Source organism: Rhea americana, unplaced genomic scaffold, assembly GCF_003343005.1.
Source record: "Rhea americana isolate MKP2758 unplaced genomic scaffold, rheAme1 scaffold_225, whole genome shotgun sequence".
In the NCBI taxonomy this organism is placed as follows: Eukaryota; Metazoa; Chordata; class Aves; order Rheiformes; family Rheidae; genus Rhea; species Rhea americana.
Window position 1 is genome coordinate 974,551 of NW_028186341.1, and position 26,130 is coordinate 1,000,680.

Genomic DNA, 26,130 nt, shown 5'->3' on the forward strand with positions numbered 1-26,130 from the left:
TACTGTGGGTGCGTTTTTTCCCAAGCCTGTGTTAGCGAGACAGAAGAGAACTAAACACAAACTTCTCCCGTCCTCAGCAAAATCCAGCAACATTTGAGGGCAAAATATTATTTAATCTATTTTGAGAGGTGCAAGCACACTTTTAGGATGCCACAGAAACAAATAGGCAGAGGGAAATTCACTGTGGGAATTTTTGTCAAATATTTTTCTTGTAAATTATTAACAGTGGGGAAGAAAAATCAACTTCAGGAGTTTGGTTTTATTCTTAATTTGGCAGKTTTTTTTGCAGCTTTTAGAATTGGTCATTCAGATGTTTGTCTGGTGGATAACTGCCTTCTGTCCAGTGGAAAAATGTTGTACAATTGCAATTATTATTTTTTAACTCCTGTTCCTTGTCCTCCCCTGTAGAGTTTATTTGTGACCTCATTAACTTAGCCCTAAATGGGAGGAATGGTGTCCCCGATCAATCTTAAATTTTAATTTACAGCTGCTGTGTTCTGGCATGTTTTTGAAAAGTGGTTAATTATTAAAATTAAAGCCACCAACTAATTATCTTAAAACTTCTGTTTTAACTAGAAATCAATTTTTATTTAATATGCTGGAATAAATTGAGATTTTTTTTTCCCCTCAATCTTAACRTTTCTGTGCGCTTGTCTGTCAAAACAGAGAGGCCTGCTTACTGGCCCTCTTACAATTCAGTAATTAGATAAACCTGTACTGAAATGAACAACCTCTTTAAAAGTATTTTATAAAAAATAGATGGAGTCAGTATTTGGTCAGAACATATGTACTCACTGTAAAATTATAATAATGAGGGGRAAAATCCATTTTCAAGGACTGGAAACTTTCAAAAAAAAAGTCATCCCATTTTCACATTGTTCTTATGTTCAACTGTACAGTGCCTAGCACACAGAAAGAATTTCATACATCAAACAAAAAAGGAAGAAGTTAATCCCCAGATTCAACTATCCAGATCACTTTTTATTTTAGTAGGAGATTTATTCTGCTTGGTCATGGAAGGAGCCAACAATACAGGAAAATGCCCCTCAGGGGCACTGGAAGATGCACTGTTTGCTTATATATTTTTTTTCTTTTCTTCGTTCTTTTTTTTGTTTTCAAACTTCCAGGTGTATATATATTAGTTTTCTTGAATAAACTTTTAATTTTATTGACATCTGCCTGCTTCTTCCCTATTAATGCATGAGAAGAATACTTAGTACTATTACTGCTTTACTTTTCTTGGGTTAAAATATTTGCTAAACTAATCACAGAAACAGATATAATTCCCCAAGAATCCTTACAATCAAAATAATATGAAAACTATAATTGGTAAATGAGAGAGAAGATAAAAGAAAACAGTGCTTCAGATTAACTATAAAATGAAGCATAAGATGCTACTGAACTGTGATTTGGAGATGGTGCAGCTTGATTCCTATTGGATCCTATCCTAATAAATGTATAGGGCTGTGTGGTTTGTAGGGTGTAGACTGCACATTCAGTGGAAACAGTCCTGTACTATTTATGCATGTAAAACAACTTACTGAATTTTTGGAAATGACTTTGGCAAAAAATAGCTTAATATACTGCAGGGATAGTATAGTCTGTCTGGAAGTTATATGCCAGGGAAAGARAAGGAATAGTTCTCATCAGTATGTTTTAAATATTGCCCTGTGAAATATCCTTAGTTTTGAGACTTGAAAATGCAAATCTTGCCTCCTGTCCAGCTGTTGATACATGTGTGTGTATATGTATTTTTGCTAGTATGCAGATAAAACAGATGGTTTGTAATGTTAGATTCAATCACAGCTGTTAATATTTTAACATTTGTTTTACAGATAGATTTCATTTGATAGCCAGAATTAATTTTACAGTATGAATTCAACAGATGATGCTCTTCAGTTTGCATCATATTATTTATCTAGATGGCTGTACTGGATTTATATGATGCTTTGCTGTTTTTCAAGCTGTATAAACAAAGACCTTGACTTTCCCATTGTTAGAGAGGCTGTATTTTATTACCKGTGCATTCCTTTTGATTTTCAGTTTGGACAATAAATGTTAGGCAGGGTCAAGAAAATATCCACTGTTTAGCCAGATACATCTGTAAACTCAGTTGGCACAACTAGTTTGTTTTTTTAATGTAAGTATGCAGTTATGAATTAACAAATGGTCTCACAGTGGTTATTTACAGATCATCACTTGAAATCTTTAGGTTAGGTTCATTGTGGGCTTTCATGAAAACAGGATCAAATAATTTAACCTTAATTTCTAGGTACAAATAGATGTTGATCGTAGCGTAGCCAGATAGGACATGAGAGTTTTGGAATAGGAATTCATGCTCTCAGAACTCCTATCTGATGATCACAGCTCAAACAGTGAAATTATTTATGATAACGGAATCTGCCATTGAATTCCTATGCATTAAAACACATGGTTTGGCTACTTAGAGAATATAGTTTGGAATTTTTCGCAGCAGACTGACTGCTAAGAGAGTAGCAGAGATCTTCCTGAATTCACTCCGTGTTTCTCTCTTACAGCCTTTTGACTGCAGAAGGTTTTGCTCCTGGGTTTTAGCAGCATCAGTGCATGTTTTCTGACTTGGCAAGAAGTCTGTCTTCTGTCTGCTGCAATGTAGAGCTAATGCTGTACAAGTCAAGAGTTTGTCTTAAATATGTCCCTGCAAAATTCCATGGGTCCAGCTGGACCCAGGACAGTTGAGCTCTGTTACATTTTAGACGGTTGTAAACACACGGGATATCCTAAGCAGCAGAGTTTAGGGTTTAATGATAACTAGCAGCTCAGCTGTGTCCTGCTTGTCTTCCTCCAGTGCCATGTCCCTTTTGCCCCTCTCACAGTGGCACTGGAGTTTGCCCAAACCTATCATAAACTTGCTAATGTAGCTTAGGAAACATTAAAAACCACTAACTTTAGGAAAAATGAGCAGATCAGCCTAGATATATTATAAAGTTGTATCCTGAGCCTACCGGAAGACTATATGGATGCTAATACTTTAGGATCTCAGCATTCAGGATCTCATCCTGACATTTTGCGCTCCTGATATTCCAAAACCAGCATGTGTGGCTGTGAGGCGAGTTTAACYGTCAGCTTAAACCAATGTTAAACCAAGGCCAGTGCAAAGGAGGCTGGTGGCAGGAGTGAGAGCAGGGACTGATTAACTTAGGCCCATTGTGAAAGTGCACCCTGAAGTGCCTTAAATGACAACTGTGTGTCCTCATTTCACAGCCATGTAGGAGAATGATGATGACAACCACACAGTGCACGTTGGCTTTTGAGGGAGTCAGCATGCTGTAGATTCCCTTGATTAGTCTGTCAAGCCCTTTGGCTTGAATGCCAGAATAAAATAAACAGAAGTCCTCTTGCATCCTCATCCTGGTGGAAAATATGTTAAGCTTGTAGGCTATATTGGCTTGTAATATTGAGCTCTGTTTGATGTTCTGCTGTGTTAGTCCTGTGAGAAGCCACAGTTAGCAAAGTCACACGTGAAACAGTAAAAGCTATCAAGATATGTAAAAATTTTCTGTTGAATGGATGAAGCATTCATTGTTGCTCACATTGCATCTCAAAAATCCAAATGGACTAGTTCTACTCAGCAGGGTTTGTTGTTTATTATGCGACAGACACTTTGTCATTCGGTATGTTGATGACAGTAAAAATGAAAAGGTGAAACAAATCTGACTGGTGATTTTGAGGCTTGGCGATGTCTTCTTTGTATCTTTCCTCCTGTTTCCTGTTTTTAGAAAATCCCCTTTTTATAAGCTCTCAAGAACTTGATCTGGTTCCTGACACAATTCTGTGCTCCAAAGTTAATGCCAAGTCTTCTAACAAATCTTCATACCAAATGTTTTTCTTCCTTCACTCAGATATATTTTTGAGCTCCATGCCAACACTGAATTGTTTATACTCTTCACTCCTGTTATTCTTCGAGGAGACAGACCTCCCTTGAGTTGGCAGAAATAGTCCCTGACATGCAGATCAATCTGCTGTGGCAGARTTGAAGAAAAGAGAAGGTGGTTATCACTAAAACCCCACTTCTCATGCTGGGTATCTTTCCCCTTCCCACAATGACAACAGCATTAGAGCATTTCTCTGCAGACATCAAAGCACTGGGTAAGCTCAGTTCACACTCGGAAGATTTGTTTTTGCAACCACAGGATATAGAAATGTGTCATTTAAATGAAAATTTTGATTCTATCAAGATTTACAGCTCTTGCCCAACAGTCTCTTGCTTGTCTAGGCAAGTGTGCTTTTCCCAGTCCTAAGCTTAATAMTGTCTAAAATTCTGGGCAGTGGGCTGTGTATTTATTTCTCTGTGATACTTTGGAATTCTCCCAAGCCCATCACAGCGTGTGTATGGAGGGAAGAGAGGAAGTCCAAACGGTCTCTGCTGTCTTATAAAAACTATCACTTCTTGCAAATGGATGTTGTTGCCAGGACTACCCGCCTGTGTTCATTAGTTCCTAAAACATAAAGATCATCTATAGCAAAAATGCAAATTGACAGATGGATGCCATCTTTTCAGTGTCTTCTGCAAGAACTTAGMATTTTAAAATTAAGCAGGGCACCTCTTTTAAGAACAAGAAAAAAGAACAGATGGCTTTGGGTTTTAGTCATACAGACAGAGACTAATGTCATTTGCTGTCTTTTAACTACTTTCATCTTTATCCTACTTTTTCCCCCTCAGTTGAGAAATTAACCTCAGCTGTCTGTTTACACCTGAAGACCAGAAAGCTTAGGATGGTTTGTGTGATTGCTGTGCTTTCACAAGTAAGGCAGGTGAAATAGTTGGGCTTAGGTTTAAAGTGAATAACAGGGTGATTAGCTGGTTCAATGTATAACATGAGAAAAGTATAATATAAAAATGACACTAATTACTTGGCATTTTTATTGTTGGAATAACTTAATATCTATTTGAACCTGGACATTTATTTTTAGTTCCAAGTTAAAGCAATCTTTATTTTTATTACTTCCCAGTCTCTAAAGTAGTACAGTATCAATGCAGTCCTCAGAGCAAGCACAATTTTTCCAGCTAACATCAAATTATGAGACATGGAATATCAGAAGACCACAGTTTGGATCATAAAAGTTCACAGAGAAAATGTGAGAATAGCCTTTTCCATGCTGAAAAATAAAGCCTAAACAAGTGGCCACAACTCTGACCCCATTTTGCTTTTCATATCTGTATCATTGTGCAAAGCCTGAAAAAGCAGTATGCTTAAGTTTGTCCAGACAAGAAAGTTAATGTTGAGGTAAGGTTTGAATTTGCATTATGCTAAGAGTTCTGCACTCAGTATGTCTTGGCACTGTGCATTGAAAGCAGGTTTTGGCAAATGAACTAATTGCCCTTTGAAAATAGAATAAAGTGTCTGTGCAATAAAGCTGCATTTCTGTGATCACTTTAAGCTGAGCAAGTGTGGAGTGTTTCCAGAAGGAATGGCTTTGCTCTTACACTGTGTGTGTTTCTGTCCCTGTCTGCATCCATCAGTGCCATGGCAATGTGATACAGTCAGGCTCAAGGCTAAACTAAATGAAAATAAGTAGTCTTCTGTCACATCCTGCTGTATTTGTTGAACTTAGTGCCCCAGCTTGCTGCTCTTTGCAGACCCCTAGCTCTGCTGTGCCTGTGCGATCGCTCCCTGATTTTTAGGAAAAATCGGTTAGCCTAACTCAGGACTCTCAAGTACGGTCCCACTTGAAGTTAGCAACAGCCGTTTGAGTACCACAGCAGTTGTCCAGCACAGGTTATTAACTTAAATCATCATTATTTTCAGATTATGCTTATGTACCAGCATGACTGTGGGATATAGGCTCCAGCAAAGAGATGGGCAGCTGGGGCAGTGACTTCTCAACAAAGCCCAGCAAGATTCAGAGGAGTGTGCAGGTCAGAGCCATCTGATAACTAATTTCCACTGTCTCCAGAAAACAGACTCTGCTTGAAAGAGACCCTAGGCAGCATTCACGTGAACTACTTTGCTGTCAGAGCTGTGAGAGCAGCTCACTCAAATGAGAAGAACTATAGTTATTAGAAGTAGGAGGCAGTAACATGTTCAATCTAACTAGCAGTCTGAAGAGCTACATCTGTCTGGGGCTTCCGCGGTTCTCATGAGGAGGTGGCCTGGAAAGCGTTACTGCCCCTGCGCTTTGATATACAATTCAAGAATCTTCCTAATGAATAACAAGCTAAATTCAAACATAGAGCAGATCATGTGGCTGCCCTGAGACAGGATATGCCCTGAGGCAGTTGTTTCCACCAGAGAATTGTCCCAGTAAYTGAGAGTCATAGCATCGTTCTTCTCCCATGCGCCTAAGGGAAGAAAACTTCACTTCTTTTTGCGAGTTTGTGAGACTGCTTCCTGTTTAATTTTCTTTTAAGAAAAATAAATGTATAAATGACCAGTTTAGTAAAAGATTGCCAAATAATTTTTGCTTAGATTTTGCTATAACGTCACTTCCCAAATAACAGCCAGTGAAGTGACTGCTGCTGTGTAACATAAAAGGCAGAATTTGGTTTCTTATCTCTCAGTAATATGAGAAGTCTGAAACTGTAACAAAGTTCCACAGATTTATTATAGTTAACTATTATCCTTGTTTTGTAAACAAATTCTCATTTCTGATTTAAAAAAATGTGTTTGGGGAAAAGAAACCCTACGCATCATTCTGTCTATCCTTTTACCTTCATCCTTTCCTGAAAAAACAGCATCAAAACAAATGTCAGGAAATATCTGCTCTCTGTTAGAACATGGACATTAAAACATTTCCCATTCCCTATCTTTTCAGAAGACAGGAATTGTAGGGAGAGAAGGAGCTAGGGCCATGCTGCTGGCAGTCAGGAGACTTCTTAAAGCAACTCTGCTGCCAGCAATGAAAATACTGGGGAAGAGGGAAAGAAGGGATCAATACAACTGTGGCAGGCTGGGCTGCTCTGCAGAAAGCAGTAATGTGCTACTGTGGTGTGTTATTTAATGCACGCTGCCTGCGTGGGAAAGCGAAGGAGGGATGGCAGAAGGGATGCCGGGGCGAGCATGCATTGGCTTAGCCTGGCAAAAAGCACGTTCAAAATGCTGTTGTGATTGTTGCAGCTTTGAAGGAATTTGTGTGGTCAGAAAGACTTTTCCTAGGGGCAGAGGGACCGGGAGCATTGAGTGTGCAAGTTTAAGTGTATTTATTCAGTTACATAATCTGGCGTTTTTTAAATATGGAAGTATCTTCAGAGGCAGCACAGAAGGTTGCATAACTTGTATGTTGGTGTTTGTTGTCTCTTAAGCATTTATCTCCTTCCATTTTTGCATTTCCTTGGACTTGGCCTGAATTAGAGAAATCAGACTCATATCTTCTCTTGTTCTTTTATTTTTTTCTCCTTATGTTGAGTTGTTCAGTAGACATTTTTCAAAGGCATGTATCATTTAAACAAAAAGCCTTTTGTTACACACCAAAGTGGAACAGGGTTAAATGTCAAAGCTTGCACTGCTTCCTTGGGCATGACTATAAACAGGTCTCTTAATCTCCATGGCTTTATTGATTTTTAATAGTACACAACATACTAGATGGAAGTGACTTTTAATCTTAGTAGCTGCAAAGAAAGAGTAAGATGATTTTTGAGATAGGATGCTTACAGGCTGAGCTACTTACAGGCACAAATGAATGCTGCTAGCTGTTCCTGGTTGAAAGCAAGCAAGTTTCTCTTTTTCTGTTTCATAAGAATAGTGGTTGTAGAGTTTTTGTTTTTTTTTTTGTTTTTTGTCTTTTTCTGTTGTCTAGCATTGCCACTACATGATTTTAAAATAAGCTGATTTTTATATAGTTCGAAACAGAATTTATCTCTCTGCAGTTGTTATTTTGAGAGACAGAATGGTGTGAGAGAGGCCAGGAGTTGCTGAGAAACAGGACAGCCAGGACTAATGAAACAGCCCTATTGAATTACATCTACTTAAGTATGTTTCTCTAGTGTTGTTTGGGTTGAGTGTGTCTGTACCCTCTTTTGAGGGGTATGCTGAGGCCATCAGCAAAATCAGACTTGTTTTCTGCAGTAAGTCTAGCTGAGTTTTCTAAGTGTAGCTCAGGTGTGCTCTCCAGGGCACCAAGGGTCTTTGCCAGCGAAGATTCAGAAACCTGAACAGGGGCCGCTAGCGTTACTTAGATGTCTCAGTGTCTCCAGCCAAGCCTCCAGCAGCCATGCAAGAAGGAGCGGGTATCCGCAGTGATCCTGTCTCGTGTCTGCCTGGCCCTTCAGAGGCCCTTCTTGTGCCAGTTCTTCCAGGCCCACGTGCAAATCTTGGAAAACCAACGGCACTAAGGGGGCATTAGAAACCCCCCATTTCAGCAGCCAGCTCACATGCATTTGAGCGCTCCGTAGCTTCGCCCTCAGGCTGCTGCAGACAGACAGACGGACAGGGAGTGTGCTGTTCTTACCGAGTACGCTTTTAGACCCCGTAGCCATTGATTAAAAAGTCTAAGAGCACCATCTGCATTCTTGTTTTTGGAYGCTCCCTGGCTTAGTTCCAATATTCCTTCAGACACCATTGCCCGGTGTCCTCTGGAGCTGGTTGAAAGGCGGTGGAGCAACGGGCTGTTACAGGTCACCTGCCCGTAGCAGGATCAGCAGCGCAGGAGGAGCTGTTGTTTCCTTTGTGTTCCCTTGAACCTGCTTTTCCTTCGCCCTGCAGTGGCCCTGCTCTGGAGCTGTGTTTGCACAGCTTCTGTGCGCACCTTGAGGTGATCTGGGATTGTCCTAGATGATACAGCTTTATGGACGTGAACCAAAACCAAGACGTTAGTTAATTTTAATGAAGGTGAAGTAGCAAGAGAAGAGAAATTTCTAATAATGTGATTTTGGGAATTTTTTTTTTTTTTTTTTTTTTTTTTTTTTTTTACAAATGGAAGGCATGTCAGAGAAGAGCGGTAGAGCCAGAACTTGAAATTTCAGTACGGATACGTGCAAGACTGTAGTGGCAAGGGACAGTTCTAAGGGTGAGGTTGGCCAGTAGTTCTTTCATATAAAGATGTACTTTCATTTTCATATTTTCAAGGTTCTTTAAAAGAAGGAAAGTTAAATACTTTCCAAAACAAAAGTAGAGTTTTCCTTTTCATTTTGTCTTTCCAACAAATAAGGACCTTATGCTTTGCCAATCGTATCAGGTGTCATAACTATGTTGAAACAATTTCTTGGACGTTTGTTTTCAAAGCATAGTCTTACTTATGTTGTAGGTGTAGCTATTTAAAAATATATATACTTCTGAAGTAAATGTTCTACCAAGTAGAAAAGGTGTTCTGTGAATAACAATGAGCTTGTAAATATAGATACTACTTCCTTCTTCACTGTCAGTAACTGAAGGCTTATATTTCCCTTTGTGTAAGTTATTGCCAAATTGCATGGCTCTGTCATGTGACAATGTTTTCAGAAAGGTGTAGCAAACATGAAACATAGCTATTTTGCTCATAACTTTTTCAAGCTTTGATTTCACAGTGCTTTATCTTGGCTGGTCAAGAATTGGTGTACTTAACGTGGCTTCACTGTAATTACAGTTAGGAAGATTTACATCTGTTTGAGAATTTATATAACAACAGTGACAGCATGTATGTTGAGACTCTTTTCTGTCTACAAATACACTCTGATGATAAACCTGAGATTTTTAACTGATGGGTCTCTGCAATTGGACAAGATGATGTGGGAAGAGTGAAATGGAAAATGTCCTGTGTTTGCACTTTGTAGAAACAATCAAAATCAAAAATCGAGCTCTGCTAAATAAATTCAAGAAATAGAAAGATGATTTGCAATTTTGATGTAGTGAACAGAAAATAATATTTGAAAAAATCACAGTATGTAATATTTCTGTACTCTGAAGGCATCTTACATTATCTAACATTTCTCAGATTGTAATCTCATCTGCAGAATGCAAGTTTGCATATTATTCCACTAAATAAGCAGTTAATAATGCATGTGTCTGTCATTTAAACAACCAACAACAGGAAGCAAGTCTATATGGCTTCTAGTGGAGAGTGTGAATCTAAGCCAGAATCCTCAAAGGTGTTTAGATATCTAACTCCCATTGATATTAATGCAAATCAAGTACATAAATCTCCCTTGTGAATCTGTGTCATTGTCCCCAGGTTTCTTGATTGCCGAAGTGCTGTATGATGATGATCACAACTTCTTTGAACAGGCAAASTTCAAAAAAGGTTGAGCTTTTGATTGTAAAAGTCTTAGGGGAAAGTCATAGGACAAATTATGGCTTCCTGCTGAAGTAGTCTATAAAATTGCTGTWAGTAGCTATTGAATTCTCCCTTTTCTTTCCTAGCCATTTCATCCCATGGTGAATTTGGAATGCTCCAGAGATTTTCGACCATTTTTGTGTGCCCTCTATGCTCCTGTGTGCATGGAGTACGGCCGTGTCACTCTCCCCTGTCGCAGACTTTGTCAGAGGGCATACAGCGAGTGCTCCAAACTCATGGAGATGTTTGGGGTCTCTTGGCCTGAGGATATGGAGTGCACCAGGTGAGCAAATTGTTTTTTCCAAATCCCAGTATAAAATTTTAATACATTCTAGGCAATTACTGTAAACTGAGCATGCATATTCTTAAATAAGTGAATATGCCAGTCTGTTTTTCATTGTCTTTGTCCTTTGCGCTGACCTGTTTAGTCTGGTATATCAAAGTATTTGATGTTGCTCTAAATCTCTCTAAGAGGCATGCAAAATTACTTTTGCCAGAAATTAGTAATCTTTTCTTCTATAGAAGTGCTGGCTGGTTTTAGTTCAAGTATGAGTCTCAAGGCTGTGTTTTTAGAGCATCTACCATTTGTTGAGATTGTATGTAAACAGTATTTTTCAGCTCCACATTAAACAGATAACTTTACAACAAAGTATTAGATGATGATCCGCTCTATTTGAAACAGAAAGTACATTAAATTGAAAACAACTTTATGCTTTATTTTTTTAAGTGACTTAAATAGCTAATAAAATTCAGAAGCACAAACAGGAAGAAATAATCTCCCTTGCAGCTGGAAAGGAGAGAATGAAAAACAATTAAAACTCCTTTTTGCAAAAAACGAAATCAGAGGAGGCCTCTAGCCCCTGATTATCTGGATCAAAGATCAGTCTAATTCCATACTCCAGATAGAAGATTGGGCCCTTTAGGACTCCCCATCTCCTTATTAAGGCCATGTCAGTAGTGAAATTTCAAAAATGGAACTAAAACTAGCAAAACTTTGCTAATGCTGTGTTAATGCCAGTATGCCAGAATAGGAATGGTGACAGGAGCAGACGTGCTCTGAATCCCTCCAGGCTCTCCTGCACAACTGCAGAGTGTGGCTTCGGCAGCCCTCAGCCCAGGCTTAGGGCTTTGCCCGGTTATAGAGACATCTTTATCATAATTTCAGTTCATTAATGTTAGCAGCAGCACTGAGTTGGATTTTTCATCTAATGAGCCCACTAGCTTGTCTGACAACAGCTAGTATGGGTGCTTAGGGAAAGCGCTTTACATCGTCTGTGAAATGATGCTTCCCTGGGCACATCGTCTAAACTAAAATTTAGAGACTTTCTGAAACGAAGTTTGTATCCTCATCTCTGTGTTTAAAACCCTCAGTGGACCCCTCTTCCATTAATTTCTGTTCAATTTTTAAACCTATTTTTATTTTTAAACCTATTTTACCGATTGTCTTTGATTTCTCTCCAGTAAACATGTCTAAAGTCAGAGCTATAAATGGAATTTCTAGTCTTTGCAAAGTATTTGTGTATTTTCTTGTAAATATTTTTTTCTTACTTTTTAGATTCCCAGATTGTGATGAGCCATATCCTCGTCTTGTTGACCTCAATTTAGCTGGGGAACCCACAGAAGAGACCCCAGTGGCAGTACAGAGGGATTATGGTTTTTGGTGTCCTCGGGAGCTGAAAATAGACCCTGAGCTTGGTTACTCTTTCCTGAGGGTACGGGACTGTTCCCCTCCTTGCCCAAATATGTACTTTCGTCGTGAAGAGCTCTCCTTTGCTCGCTATTTCATCGGAGTGATCTCCATCGTCTGCCTTTCTGCTACCTTGTTTACTTTTTTAACTTTTCTGATTGATGTCACAAGATTTCGCTATCCAGAAAGACCCATAATATTTTATGCTGTCTGTTACATGATGGTGTCATTAATCTTCTTCATTGGCTTTCTGCTTGAAGACCGAGTAGCGTGTAATGCATCTAGTCCTGCCCAGTACAAGGCTTCCACAGTGACGCAGGGTTCTCACAACAAAGCTTGTACCATGCTTTTCATGGTACTCTATTTCTTTACCATGGCTGGCAGTGTTTGGTGGGTCATTCTTACCATCACGTGGTTCTTGGCAGCTGTGCCAAAATGGGGCAGTGAAGCAATTGAGAAGAAAGCATTGCTCTTCCACGCCAGTGCCTGGGGCATTCCAGGAACTCTAACCATCATCCTCTTAGCAATGAATAAAATTGAAGGTGACAATATTAGCGGCGTATGTTTTGTTGGCCTCTATGATGTGGATGCATTAAGATACTTTGTTCTTGCTCCCCTCTGCCTGTATGTTGTGGTTGGAGTTTCCCTTCTGCTAGCTGGCATTATCTCTCTCAATCGGGTTCGCATTGAAATTCCGTTAGAAAAAGAGAACCAGGACAAACTAGTGAAGTTCATGATCCGGATTGGCGTGTTCAGTGTTCTGTACCTCGTACCGCTCTTGGTTGTAATTGGCTGCTATTTCTATGAGCAGGCTTATCGAGGTGTGTGGGAGACCACGTGGATTCAAGAACGCTGCAGAGAATATCACATCCCATGTCCCTATCAGGTGAGGAAATCAATGTGACGTGTTCAGGAATACAGAAAATGGGTAAGGAGGGGATATGCTAAGGCTCAGTTGTCATCCCTAACTGAAAGTGCTGCTATTCAAAGAAAGGAAAGCTTTTGCTGTACTGATGTGATTTCAATAACTCATTTGCCCTTCTAGAAGAGTAAGTATTATTGGAAAATTGTGAGTTTGCGTTAGCTGTTTTGTGCTTTTTTTATTATAGATAGTAACTRTGGAGTTTCTGGGCTTTTCGGTACCTACATACGATGTGAAGGCACTATTTTAAACCAGTTTCAAGAACAGGACCCGATGAGTTTATTTTTTAAACCAATTTCAAGAACAGGACCTGATGAGTTTATTTTTGGTCATTAGATATATGTTGAAAGTTTTGCTCTAAAAGAATTTTGGCATTTAAACTGAGTAGTCATCAGTCTGATATTTTTTCTAGTTATTGTTTGCTTAGCCTGCAGGTTCCGTGTTCCTTTTAAAAACAATATATGCATGTACAAACAGCTGTGTAAAATCTTAYTAGATGCATCTTCTGCAAAAAATTGGAGCTTACAAATCATTAGTTTGTTATCTTAAAATTACTTGCTCAGTGTGTTTAACTGAGTTATCGCAGAAACAAACTACTAAGAGCATTTTATATYAAACTGTCCACTGTTTACCTCAGTATTATGCTGGTGCAGTTTCAAACTTATGAAGAAAATATTCTAAGTATTAATTATTTGAGGCCTACTTTCTTTTTGGAGCCAAAGTAGCAAGTCATTTGTGTAATTACATTTCTTACATATTTTCTGCAAATGATTTGAAAGCAACCTTATTTTAAGAAGGTTGTGCAGCAAACATTTATTAAGTAGCTGCACAAAATGGTATAAAAATGGTAGTTCTTTGGATCTAAAGCAGTTAAAATACCAACTGGATCATCAAAGCTCACATTTTAATGCAATAAAAATATCGCTTAAAGATTTGGGATAGTTTATATAGCTTGATAATAATCTTTTTATTGCCTTTAACCCTTTTTATTGTTTTCTCTGTTACATTTTATTAGGGTGAGACTCCTCCCTCCCATCCAATGTGTGAACACTTTTATAGCAGGAAATATCTATGAATGGGTATATTCAGTTTCATTTGCTTGATATACTCTACATTGCTGCGGCTTTTAATATGTTAAATTGATTGATGCTTAAAAAGAGAGAGGGACAAGCCACTTAGTTAATTTTGAATACCCACCATACACCAATCTATAATGTATATAATAATGTGCAAAACTAAAGGGATATTGCATTGTCAGAATGCAGAACAAAAAACTGTTTTAAACATTAAAACTTCCAATGTCTAAGGACCAAATCCTAGATTGTGGAACAATGCAGTAAAGTGCTACTCAAATCTCTAGAAAACCATTAGCATAATGGCTCAGCAGGAATCAAAAGAACAATAATAGTTTCATTCACATCAAATTGGGTTGAAGGACCCATAGACCCTAGGGAGTATTAGAAGGGTTTTTATTCTAACCCTTCCAATTTTTTCTTCAGCTAAACATGCTTCCCCAATTAAACTATCAAGACTTATAATTGAAACAGATTTCCAAAGCAGTGGAAAAAAATCATTTTATCCTTTGATAGTACTAGCAAAATAAATTATTAAATTATGGGGATAATTTAAAGCTTTCTAGAGAGTATCATTCAGTTTCTAAGTTAGATCATCTTTTTTAAGCCTTTGTGTTATTTAACTTTATTTCAAATATTTGAATATCAGTTTGAGATTTGACTATCAGCTTCTGTCATATTGGGAAAAAAGAACTGTTCTAAATTAAGAGCGGTAGTTGATTCCACAGCGGGCTTAATTTTTATGTAGATATTAATGCACCCTTGTAAGCTTTCTATTTGTTATGTGCATAAGTATGGTTTTGTACTACCACCAGCAAATCTAGAAATTAATTTGTCCAACTATTATATCAGCTTTGCCATCGTAGCATGATGCCACAGTAAATCGTTCTGGAAGATTGCTAGTGGGAGAGCTCAAGTCTGCAGCTGACGCAGGCATACCTCCTGCGTGACTGCTTCGAGCAGGAGACGGTGCGGGGGTATTCGGGTGCTGCAGGGGTTCCTGGCTGCTGCTAAACCAAAGGGGCCCAGCGTCACATCCAGTTCCTGTTTTGTCTAGCATCTAGGAGTCGCTTTAATCTGTAGCCTGGACAGCAACAGCAGGTAAAACAGGCAGCTGTTGCCCCTCTTGTTCCATGGTTGGTAAAGCTCAGATGAGCGCTGGGAAGACCTGCTGGAAGCTGAGTGAAGGGAATGTTATTTCACTGGGACTTCTTTAGTAAGGAGGGGAAAAAAAAAACTACTACACTCAGAAGTGAGGTTTGTTTAGAGTATATACAGTATGTCTAATGTGATTAAGATTTTTATTTGCCCTTCTCTCACTGTAGGGGAAATGCCTTGTTGTGGATCTCAATTTAAATAGGTTTGGCATAGTAAGGAATTTAGGGAGGCATTTTCTATCAGTCTGAACAAATCTCTTAATTGAGTTAAAAAATATTAAGGTTTCTAAATTAGATCATCTTTCTTTGAATGTGAATGAAGGCAAATTAACTATGGTGTTACCAGAAATAATTACTTTTTATGGCTTCTGATGCTAAGACTATTCACAGTAATTGCAGTGATGTAATCTGTTTCCAGTCAGCGTTACTCCTCTGTGAAATAGCTGTTCAGTGGCCTAAAAAGGTTTTAACCACCCCCCTTCATTTTCTCATTTTTTTCCTTTTCCRGGGGAAAAAAAGAGTTCTGTAATCTGGATACTTTCAGCACTGTAAAGAGCTGGATTTTTATGTTGCTATCCCATTTTTCATTAGTCTTCCTCAAAAAAGGAACTACTACTTGGCCCAAGTGGAAATGGATTAAAGTTTTTTGTGCAAAAGTTCATGCAATGGAGAATAAAACTAAATTTCACTAGCTGGAGAACATAGATACTCCACCATAAACATGTAACATAAAAGCAGGAACTCCCCTTATATCAGACATCTTACTTTTTACCTTAKATCAGATATATCAGAGGTAAGTTAAAAAAAAAAATCAAAGTTTGGAGTACCTAGAGCTACTGTTATATACTCTTGTCCTCCAAGTACCCGCAGTGTTTTGTCCTTTGTAAGGTTGCTGTTAGAATATTACTTCTCTTGGAAATGACAAAAGCAATCAAACTGGGATACAGTGGTCCTGAGTTAAGATAAAGTTCTATTAAATCCCCACTTAAATGGACTCTCCACAGTTTTCACAAATGCTTCAGGGCTAAGTTAGGCATTGTGCTGAAGGGAGGGGCATCTGATTTAGATATTAAAGAAAAATTAAACTATTCTAAAGGTATTTTTGCTACCATTTTATGCTTCCTTGAGAAATGAGACCAAACCAAACTGTATGGATTATTTTTGCTTGTTCTCTGATATCCATAATTTATGCACTTAYGACTTTGTCAGCTGAGAAGACCTTAGTGTCAGCTGGCTAAGAGTGAAGGTAGTGYTTCAAACTTACCTTATGGAAACTATTTCCACTCAGAAGAGTGGAGRGAGGTTTGGATAGCGTGTTTGATTTACTACTGATGGGGAAGACGTGACAGCAGGATAAGTTTAGGACAAGTTACAAACTCTGGTTTTGTATTGGAAACTCATTTTCTCTTGGTTTTCATTAGGAACTCAGTTTTGTGCCGTGTAGTGAATATCCATCCAATCTTGCCCAAAGTCATTGTAATATATTGCAGGTAGGTGGTTTCCTATGCCCACAAAATGTCAGAACTGAATATCTAGTACAAGCCGTAGTGTGAAGAGCTACGGGTGCAGCATTTCACATCCCCCAAAATGGCCCTGGCATGTCTTCTATGCCCRCAGTATGCCTTAGTGAAGCAGAAGTAAAAATAGCGAGAAGATTACATTTATAGACATGGGAGGCTTTGAAAGGCGTAGATCCAGCTGTTGAGTCTATTTACAGCAGACTTGACTAACCAGAGTGGCCCTGGGCCAGGGCACAGTGTCTGCTTTACTATATTGTCCCTTTTTTCAGCTTTTGGGCTTGTTCTCATGTAAACAGGTGGACTTTCAGAATTAAAATAATGGATATATTAGAGTGAAACCAATGTGAAAATCAAGAACAGTTACTGAGAGCATCATTCCTTTATGTGACTTCAGATGTCTCCATCCGAGCCAGTCATTCTGTTCTCCTTTTCTAGCTTATGGAAGGAAAACAGGCATTTTTATAGTGATTCATTGGACATCAGATCAGATGACTCATACTCCAACTTGATATATATAGTTTGTTTGAAGCAGTCACATTTTTTTTTAGGGATATATTTATGACAGAATTTTTTCTGCAAAATTTTGAGGATTTTTTTTTTTTTTGGGGGGGGGGAGTCTGTGAGGGGAGGATGGTCTGGTTGTTTGGTTTTGCAGTTTCTCCCTTTCAAAATCAGGTTGTGATTGTTTTGTCTCAAGGGGCTTTAAACACACTTTCTAGATCTTGACAAGGCTTGACACAAGTAGCAGTCATTTCAGATGGAAAACTTTGTAACATGTTTTTTGTTACTTAAAGCAAGGACAGTAAGTAAGCAGGGAAGACTGCAGTAGTCAGAAGAACGTGGGCCAGTATTTGGGGATCCAAGAGACAGATGATTTTGCYGTGTTAAACATAATAGAAATGCTCCTCAACTAATGATGGGGAAGACTTTTCTGCAGGAACGATGAGCGTAGCAGAACTGATTTTGCAAGTGTCGTTTTGACCACCTGACTTCTTGAACCAGTTTTTAGGCCTGTCTCTTTACAATCTTTTCCATTTTCCTTGTGATCTTAGTTTWAAAAAAAATTAAAACTGCATGGATATGTTTTAAATAGTGAACTAWTACGAGCAATGTTGTAAGATATAAACTGAATGTGATTCATATCAGCAACAAAAATGGTYRTSCTGACTCTTTTCCTTTCTGCTCTGCTCTGTTTCCCTCCAAGACAAGGCCCGAGTCTTGCTACGTAGTAACRTCAAGTGGRTTTTTACTGAAGACGGGAGTCCTCRCTCRCTCACTCATGTTTATTGCTGGTGTCTGATAGAAAAGAGGATTAACTGTGGTTACCTAAGATACCAAAATCTTAAATGGAAAGAATGTTTTGTTAATAGTACCTCTTCTCTGTCAGCTRGCAGCTGTATGTATCTAGTATGGGCACGAAGGAGAACAGAGTACTGGCTTGATAATATATTTCTGTTCATTTTAAAATGATACCACACTTTATTTCAATATTAAGTACACTATTTTAATATACTATTTGACACTTAACTTTGGAGAAATTGATATTAACATTAGCATTAAATGTGTCAAATGCAGATACCTTTAGGTTAAGGAGTTTGTAGACTACTTTTTTCACWTTTTCACAAATGTGCTTTTCAATCTAATTGCAGGTAACATTTTCAATATAAAATTTCAGGATCATTTTAGATTTGTCAAAATTATCACTGTTGAGGTAGAAATCTATTTCAGACTGTTGGGGATCCCTAAGTGTTGTGAGTTGCTCTGTCTGTTTCTTTTGCACTTTTTTTTTTTGTTTTTTAAGGTTATACCTGAGAATTTTACCCCATCCATGCCATGCTGTGTTTAATTCCCCCTTGGCATGGGTTTGTTCTTCCTCTCGTCTCTCTGGTGCTCTGAATGAATGCCACAGGAGCGTTACTGAAACCGGAGAATACGTGTGGCCGTCTTGCAGAGCCGTTTGAACGTAGGGAYGCTTTCTTAGGAGCAGGTGCCAACTGAAAAGCGGCTGCGGTGCTAAAATAATGGTAGGCTGAGAGCCAGGAGCACGGGAGCGTTCAGTCATCTGCTCTGCTGTTACTTCCCGCCACGGAATATTTTGTCCCATAGTGCCTAGTTTTAAAAGAAATTGCACAGAAGCAAAAGAGACCCTGAGACAAGCTGGTGTACGTTTCAGATCAGGTTTTGCAGCTATGTTTCTTCATTTCTCTCCCACCCCTCACCCTCCTCCCCCTCAAAAAAAAAGAAAAGAGAAGAAAACCACAGAAGCCTTACTTAATAAAGGTGAATTTTTAAGTGTAGACACAGGCCTGTATTTATATTCCCTTTTTGTAGCTCAGAATAAATTACTCTTTTATTTTCTTCCCCCMAAAAGCTGTTGATAGGCTTTTGAAACTGTCTTAGAGATTTTGAGTTTTGTGATGGCAAAGTTAATTCGCATACACTTACGAACTGCTCTTGTATCRGACTGTCTTTTCCCATGGCTGCATTACGGGTGACGTGTAACCCCTGTTGACACAGGCTTTCTTTTCATGCCCAAGTGCTTCCGAACAATTGCACATGCAGACCAAAGAGAAAAAAAGATGGGGCTTGCAAACATCTTGCCAAAAACAACGACAAGAAGTAACTGCTGAAAGGTCAAGCTTGCATTTTGGGGGGCAGATAAAGTTGGGGTGGAGTTTCCTATTTTTATTTGATGAAATATATTGCATTTTCAAGTTTCTRTACTTTTTTTTGCTAATCATGGGTGTTGCCATTATCTTTTTAAATACGAAATGTCTCAGCTGTTTTACCATCTGTGTTACTGTGGCTGTTCAGAAACATGCGGGGGAGTGCACTAAGTGGGATACAGAAAAGAGGCTTTGTTAAGAAATGTCTTACCACCATTTGTGCGTAGCACAGGCATGAAGAGAATATATAGAGAGATGTCTATAAATCCAGATTTATAGACCCCTCCTTTTTCAATAGTTATTGTTTAGAATTCCTCTTAGAAGAGGTAATGGATTTGCTTAAATCTGCCCTAAGGAGTTTCTTATTTTTGAATGTAATTATTCTGTCTTCAAGGAAAAAAAGATAAAAACGTATTTTCTATATTAGTGTTTACTCAGAAGAGACTGAGCAAATGTGAATAACGAATTAGACTCCTTTCAAAAACCAAAGCAATATTAGCTCAGAAAAAAGACTATTAATCACAGTATTACTCTGTGATTCAGATAATTTCTCCTCCTTATTTCAGATGCTTAAGAAAAAGAATATATTCAAGCTAATTTCTCAAAATTCTCCTTCTGAGCATTAGCAGTATCAGTTTTGTTTCCTTCTTGCACATCTAGGACTTTGATAAATCCTATCTAAGATGCAGTGTATTCTCTTATCTAACTTTGGCATGCATATGATTTCCAGTCAATTAGCATAGTGAGCGAAAGCAGTCATTTCATTCACATGAGTCATATCTGACAGGTTTTTTAATTGGATTGACTGAGCTAGAGACAAAGGGAAATGTTGATTTCTCAACCATTATCTTTAGACAGGTTGATTTGTACATGTACCAAAGTATGACTTCTCAAGGTCATCTTTTTTTTTTTTCTTTTTATTCAGTATTTTGTTGAAGGTGACTTGCAAAAGTAGACTAGAGCTTGCTATTTTTATCAAGCGTGTTTTACATCTTGAAGTGCCTTTAATTCTGATTATTAAGGAAGCTCTCTTTTTTTTCCCTCTGACCATTATGACTGCTATTAAATTGGCAGCAAAAGGTACAGTGTGTTTTGGCGATACTACACTTTTGTGCCCTTTTACCTATTCTTGCTTCCCCCCCCACCCCAGAGTATCATTATTTTCAACAAATTTTTTAAACAGGCCTGGAAGGGTACTTGCATTGAAATATCATTGGTCCCAGGATTAAACAGCTCTGACAGTGATACTGCTGACTACAGATTTTTCTCCTGAAAGCTACAGCTTTTCAGGAAATTGTAATTCCAATCACCATATCCGTAATACCACAGGGCATAATGTGGGCAACCAACTCCCGCTGTGAGTGCTTTGAGAGACTTGCTTAATGGTGTAATGTAAAGCGCTTTGGGGTACAGTCTATAAACGTATATAGAGACAGAGAGAAGTGGGAGAAAGCTATTCTTTACTCTCTTCGGTATAAATGATCTGTTTCTAGGCCTGAAATCCTATTAAATGAAGACTATACTTAAAAACAATAGACTTGTTCTCATGATGGAGTATACTTAGATATCTGACCCCACTTAATCTACAAGGTTGGTCCAGATTTCTCCAACAGGTTTCTGTGTTTACCTTGATCTTGGTATACATCCACTTAGCTTAGAAATGGCTGAACTATATGGCATGAAAACATAACAAATGCTTGCATTCAAGTCAGCCTTTGTTTTTATTTGTCTGAGCAAACACATCATCATCCATCTCCTATTAGTTTTTCTTCCTTAACAGAGAATTGTTTTGTTTCCTTATAAAGTAAATCCAAAGTACAATATCTTTTCTGTGCGTGTACAAAGGCTTGCTTTCCACGTAAGCAATATTACCTTTAATGTTGAATTATGTTAAAATGCCCATTATGCTCAAAAAATGCCCCAGGTCCCAAGTCCAGGGTTTGCTTCTCATTTTCACTGTGGAAAAAGTCTAAGTATGAACACAAAAAARCAAGAAACCTGAGCTATATCATCTTCTAGGATATAGAACATTCACAAACCAGAGCTAAAACGCTTTGACCAGACTATGTTGCTCTTCATGCTTGAAGTTTGGGAGTTGTCTTTTAAAAGATGCATTATTGTATAGATTTAAGCATTTGACTTTAATATTTGAAAATACTAACTTTAGTCTTCTATTACTGAAGCTGTTATTTTGAGATTTTGGACTAGGAGAAGTTTTAAGTAGAAGTGCAGTATTAATAATTAAGCTCTTGATGCTGCATGTAATTATTTGCACAAATACCTTAAAACAAACGAACAGTCTCAAATCAGCAGGATGACTTCTGCATATTTTGCTGTTGAGTCCCAGACTTTTCACACTTACTTTTTTTTAAATGTAACAATTTTTCCAGTCAAAAGAAGTTCTCTACTAGTGGCATTTCTTCTCCAATAATAATAATAATGAATGTATCATATTTAAATCATTTTAAGGCAGACTCAAATGCAAAGTGACCTCACTCAACAAGGACAGAAACACAAAACCATAGGACATGTGACAGCCAAGTATGCGGTTCTTAGGATACTACGTGCTGCTGGAGCTCTCAAAGAGTCTATGCTTATGGTAGCTCACACATGTASGGCAGTTAGACTTCTTAATTTATAAGAGAAAACCTAACTGTTTTATCAATAGAATCACAGAATCTTTAGAGTTGGAAGGGACCTCTGCAGATCATCTAGTCCAACCTCCTGCTCAAAGCAGGGTCAGCTAGAAGAGGTAGCTGGAGACATTGTCCGGTTGGATTTTGAATACCTCCAACGATGGAGTCTCCACAACCTTGGTGGCAACTTGGTCCACTGGTTGATCACCCATAGTTACAGTGTTCAGCATTATGTTGTAAAATKTTGTCAGTTGTTGTGAAAACTGCAACACCAAAGTAGTTCTGATAAGTTCCATTGAATTGAATTTTTAAATCAAATAATTTACTTGCTCATTAATACTATCATGCTCCCAATGTAGTCTGAGAAAGACAACCTCTACACTAACAAACATACCATTCCTATCTATGGAGAACGATGGAAAAAAATTATAAATATCATGTTTGCTAAAATAGCTGTTTGTCTCTTTTTTCCTTCTCCCTTGAACTTTTGCACTTTTGCTTTAAGCTATGCTGTGACTGTTATTTGTGTCTTTACAAAAATCATACTAATCTGTTTCTTATGAATTCATCTCCAGCAATTTCAGTGTGGCAGTTACTCATTCAGAACCATTATTTGAACAAGTACAATATTACGTGCAGCTTGTTTCTTCTGTATGTCATCGTGTGATTGACTGCACTGAGTTGGATCCAAAAAGAAAAAACAAAAAATAAATGAAAAGTATTGAACGAGTGCCAGAAATAAGGCTCTGTTAGAGCTTGCCTTTGGAGGAGAAGGCAACAAGCATGTGTTTAGCCTTGCAAAAATAGAGTTAGAAGGGATACAGTTGCTCTCTTAGAAATCAATTAAGGACATAAATGCCGTGGAAGGAAGAGCTGTTGAAGTCAAATGCCAGTGCAGGCAGAATAATGCAGTGGTCATGAATAAACGTCAATTGGAAATCAGAGTTTCGAGTGGTGGGGCGGGGACCCAGATGATTTCAGGATAAGGCTGGATAACTGAAGAGGCTTATGGACCATTGCTGGTTGCAGCAATGGAAGACTTGACCACAGATATAATGCACCACATCTTAAATGTTCTGTACAGACAGTTTTCACGAGACTGTATTTTTATGCACTTACACAGATCACACTCTTGAAAAAAAGTATTTTAGACAGGTTARCCACAGAGAGATGAAAGTGCAATACCTGGGCTAACACTTAACTTTTGTGGTGAATAAGAGTTTCCTCTAGAATAGCCTGTAGCCTTTTAAGGTGGTAATTTCATAAGCTTTTATAATTGTGGTCTTATTAATTTATTTGTTTTTAACTTGACTTATATTTCTAAGCTCTCTTACCAGCCAAAGTCYTGGACAGACTGATCATTTTGCTTTAATTTCCATTCTGGATATATARTAAGTCTCTATATACTAACTCTGAAGTATAGTTAGTAGTACTTTTTCATAATTGTTCTAATGATTTGTTTTAATGTGAGCAAATGAGCAGGGTTAATATACGGTGCTTTCATACCCTCGCAGCTGAGGAGAGTGCAGATGAAAGCAGGAAACGAAGGACATCGACGTTGTACGAGAGCAYAGAGCAGCGCTAGAAACTCTGCGGTCGGGGAGCTGAACGTTCGTATTTTTTCTACTTGGAATAATCCAGATGTCTTGTGAACCATGTAGCCATGGGCAGTTTAGAGCCAGAAAACTTTAGTTTTGCTTTTTTCTCCTGATTCTGTTGTGACCATTTCACATAGACTTCAACTATTCTGCAGCTCCTGAAGCATATAGTGGCTTTATTATCTTAAATGATGGCTAAATCGGGTTACTTATTATCTTCTCTTTCAATTCTCAAGTCTTCTGCTTGTGCTGCTTAGTAGCAGGAATAGTTGCATAGATCCTTGCTTGGTGGAAAAGAGTAGAACAGGAAAGTGGCAAGATCTTAATAACCTGGAAAAAAAGATTTTATTTTACAGAGACAAGGGCTACTACAGTTTTCTGGGAAATGAGCAGTGTGAGCATATTATTATAGGTTTCAAATCAGTGACAGTGATGAAAATAGTTATGGAAGTGACACTGTTGGATCAGATTCCCTTTGGTCTTTCCCCCACTTCTCCCATTTTCAACAAAAGGATGGGTTAATTTGAATTTCATTGCCTTTTTATCCTTAGGGAAATATCAAATAATCAGTGTTATTGTGGAATTGTGCCCCAAAGGAAGGGGACAGGTGTTGGGTTTGTGCTTTCACTTCACATGTGCAGCAAGCTCATTAATTTGCAWTTTCATACGTTTCAGAGGGAAGAGGCCACTGGTCCCTGTCACTAAAAAGCAACTGTGATTGATTGTTCGGGGGCAGAAGGGGAAAATATTCAGAAATTAGTTATTTAAGCATCTTGAATTAACAGTGTGCCTACAAAGAAGCATTGTTTCTCCCTGGAGGAATGCTGAAATTGATGTTTTTAACCTCCTTTCTGAACACCTGCTCCCGAGTGTTTCGGTAGGGAAACAATGCATTCAGACTGACGGTTTTTTGTGTTTGCTGTGGAAAGTACATTTCTTTTTGATGATCTCTACCAACCCAGCTGCTATACCAACCCAGCAGATGGGAGGGGAAAAAGGATTACAGAAATCTCACTATCTCATATGCAATCTTTGCATCTGACAAAACTTGTTGGTTGGTCTTCACTAGGCGAGATACCGGTACCCATGCTGCTTGCGAGACATGTCTGAACAGAATAGAGACAAGTGTAGATTCGTACAGCTCAAATTACATCACATCTACATCTTTATGCTTTTTTTTTAAGCTAGATGCCTCTAAAGACCTACAACCACACCATAAATTCAGTTCAGGAACTTAGATCATACAGTCTAGTGTTGTCATGTGCTTCTGCGTAAAGCTTGCCATACTTTTCAATTGCATCTTTATACRTGACCAACCTTTGCAGCAGCTCTGAGCTCTGTGTGTGATGAACGAGCATCACCAAAAAGCAGGGTAGCTGCTGCTTCAACAGCATTGCAAAACTGCAAAGTTGTYGTTTTGCTAGAGTGTACGACTCCCTCTCGTGTCTCCGGAAGAGTGATTGGGTCTGAAAGAAAACAGAGAATCGCAGCCAGGTGCAGCCTTCTTCTAGGAGAGTTTCTCATCTTGAGAGACGTTGCCACTGGTCCTTCAAGACCAGTGACCGCTGATCTAATCTCTCTTTCCTCAACGCTCTCTGCTTTCACGGGAAGGCAGCTTGCGATGTTGCCGAGCAGATGAGCCTGATTGGGAAGGGGGCCCTAATCTAGAAGGAAAGGTGTTACCACAGCTCTGTAAAGCCCGTAGGAGGCCTGCRGTGTCTAATTCTGCGAGTCAGTGGCTTGCCAATACGTGGAGATCTTTTGAAAGCCTTTGATGCGTGATAATGAGGGGAGCTCGTAAGTTAACAATGATGTTGAGAAGTGTCTGGCAGCAGTGCCAAATGGGAAACAGAAAAACGGGACTGAATTAAAATATTAGATGTTCACGGTTACTGTTTGAGTTGATAACGTGAGAGTAGCAGGCCTATGCTGTAGTATTAGTTTAACAGATTATTTTTCTCATTTGTTGCCTCTGCAATGGAGCAGTATTAAACAGTATGCTTGCAGTGGGGGCTTTAAATGGATTACCTTTCTAATATGATTCGTGCTGCTTTYGATCTCTGCCAGGAAGAAGTGTTTGAGAATTGTCATGTAGGGCAATGTTTATTGTGTGGGTATAGTGTGTTCTCCCTATATTTCTAGATGCCTGTGCTTTTGGGGCCTTTCATTAGCCTTTCACAACTTGCATTGCTTACAGAACAAAACTGCAGATCTAATTTTAAGGGAAACTACTGTAATGCATAATCTATGCTTAGCATTTCAAACCACTGGAGTCCTAAAAGTAGACAACCGGAGTGAGACGGRTGGTGCTGCAGTGGCAACGGCTGTTTTGTGATCAAGCGGTCCTTTAGACACCAAATTTGAAATCTGAACATCTGAAACATCCTGCGGCGTTTGAGCCRTGGGGGAAGGGTGTAGGGATGCTGTACATCCCCGCAGGAAGGGCGTAGGGATGTGCTGTGTTACTCAAATAAAGAGTGCCTTCGACATACCTTACTGGAATATTCTTAAACCTTTCATTGCTGCTTATAGCTSCAGTAATGACATGCTGTACGCTTATCAAAGCATAGTCAAACAATAGTAGACCGTGTCTGCTGGGTTTTTAAAGGCTGGAGTGCTATCAGTGCAATGTAATCCCTCCAAG

At 38.6% G+C, this 26,130-nt stretch overlaps 1 protein-coding gene across 3 annotated transcripts in view; it reads left to right on the forward strand.

Annotated features, from left to right (window-relative positions):
* FZD3 (frizzled class receptor 3) overlaps positions 1-26,130 on the forward strand; it is a 56,723-nt gene that overhangs the window by 19,791 nt on the left and 10,802 nt on the right. Inside the window, exons 2-4 of one of the 3 annotated variants that reach the window (XM_085305667.1) lie at positions 3,882-4,128; positions 10,314-10,510; positions 11,783-12,800. In XM_085305667.1, the coding sequence (XP_085161793.1) occupies positions 10,326-10,510; positions 11,783-12,800 (1,203 nt within the window). In that variant the 5' untranslated portion in view covers positions 3,882-4,128; positions 10,314-10,325. Of the gene's footprint in view, positions 1-3,881; positions 4,129-5,836; positions 5,900-10,313; positions 10,511-11,782; positions 12,801-26,130 lie in introns of those variants that run through there. The other 2 variants (XM_085305666.1, XM_085305665.1) reach the window with 2 other exon arrangements.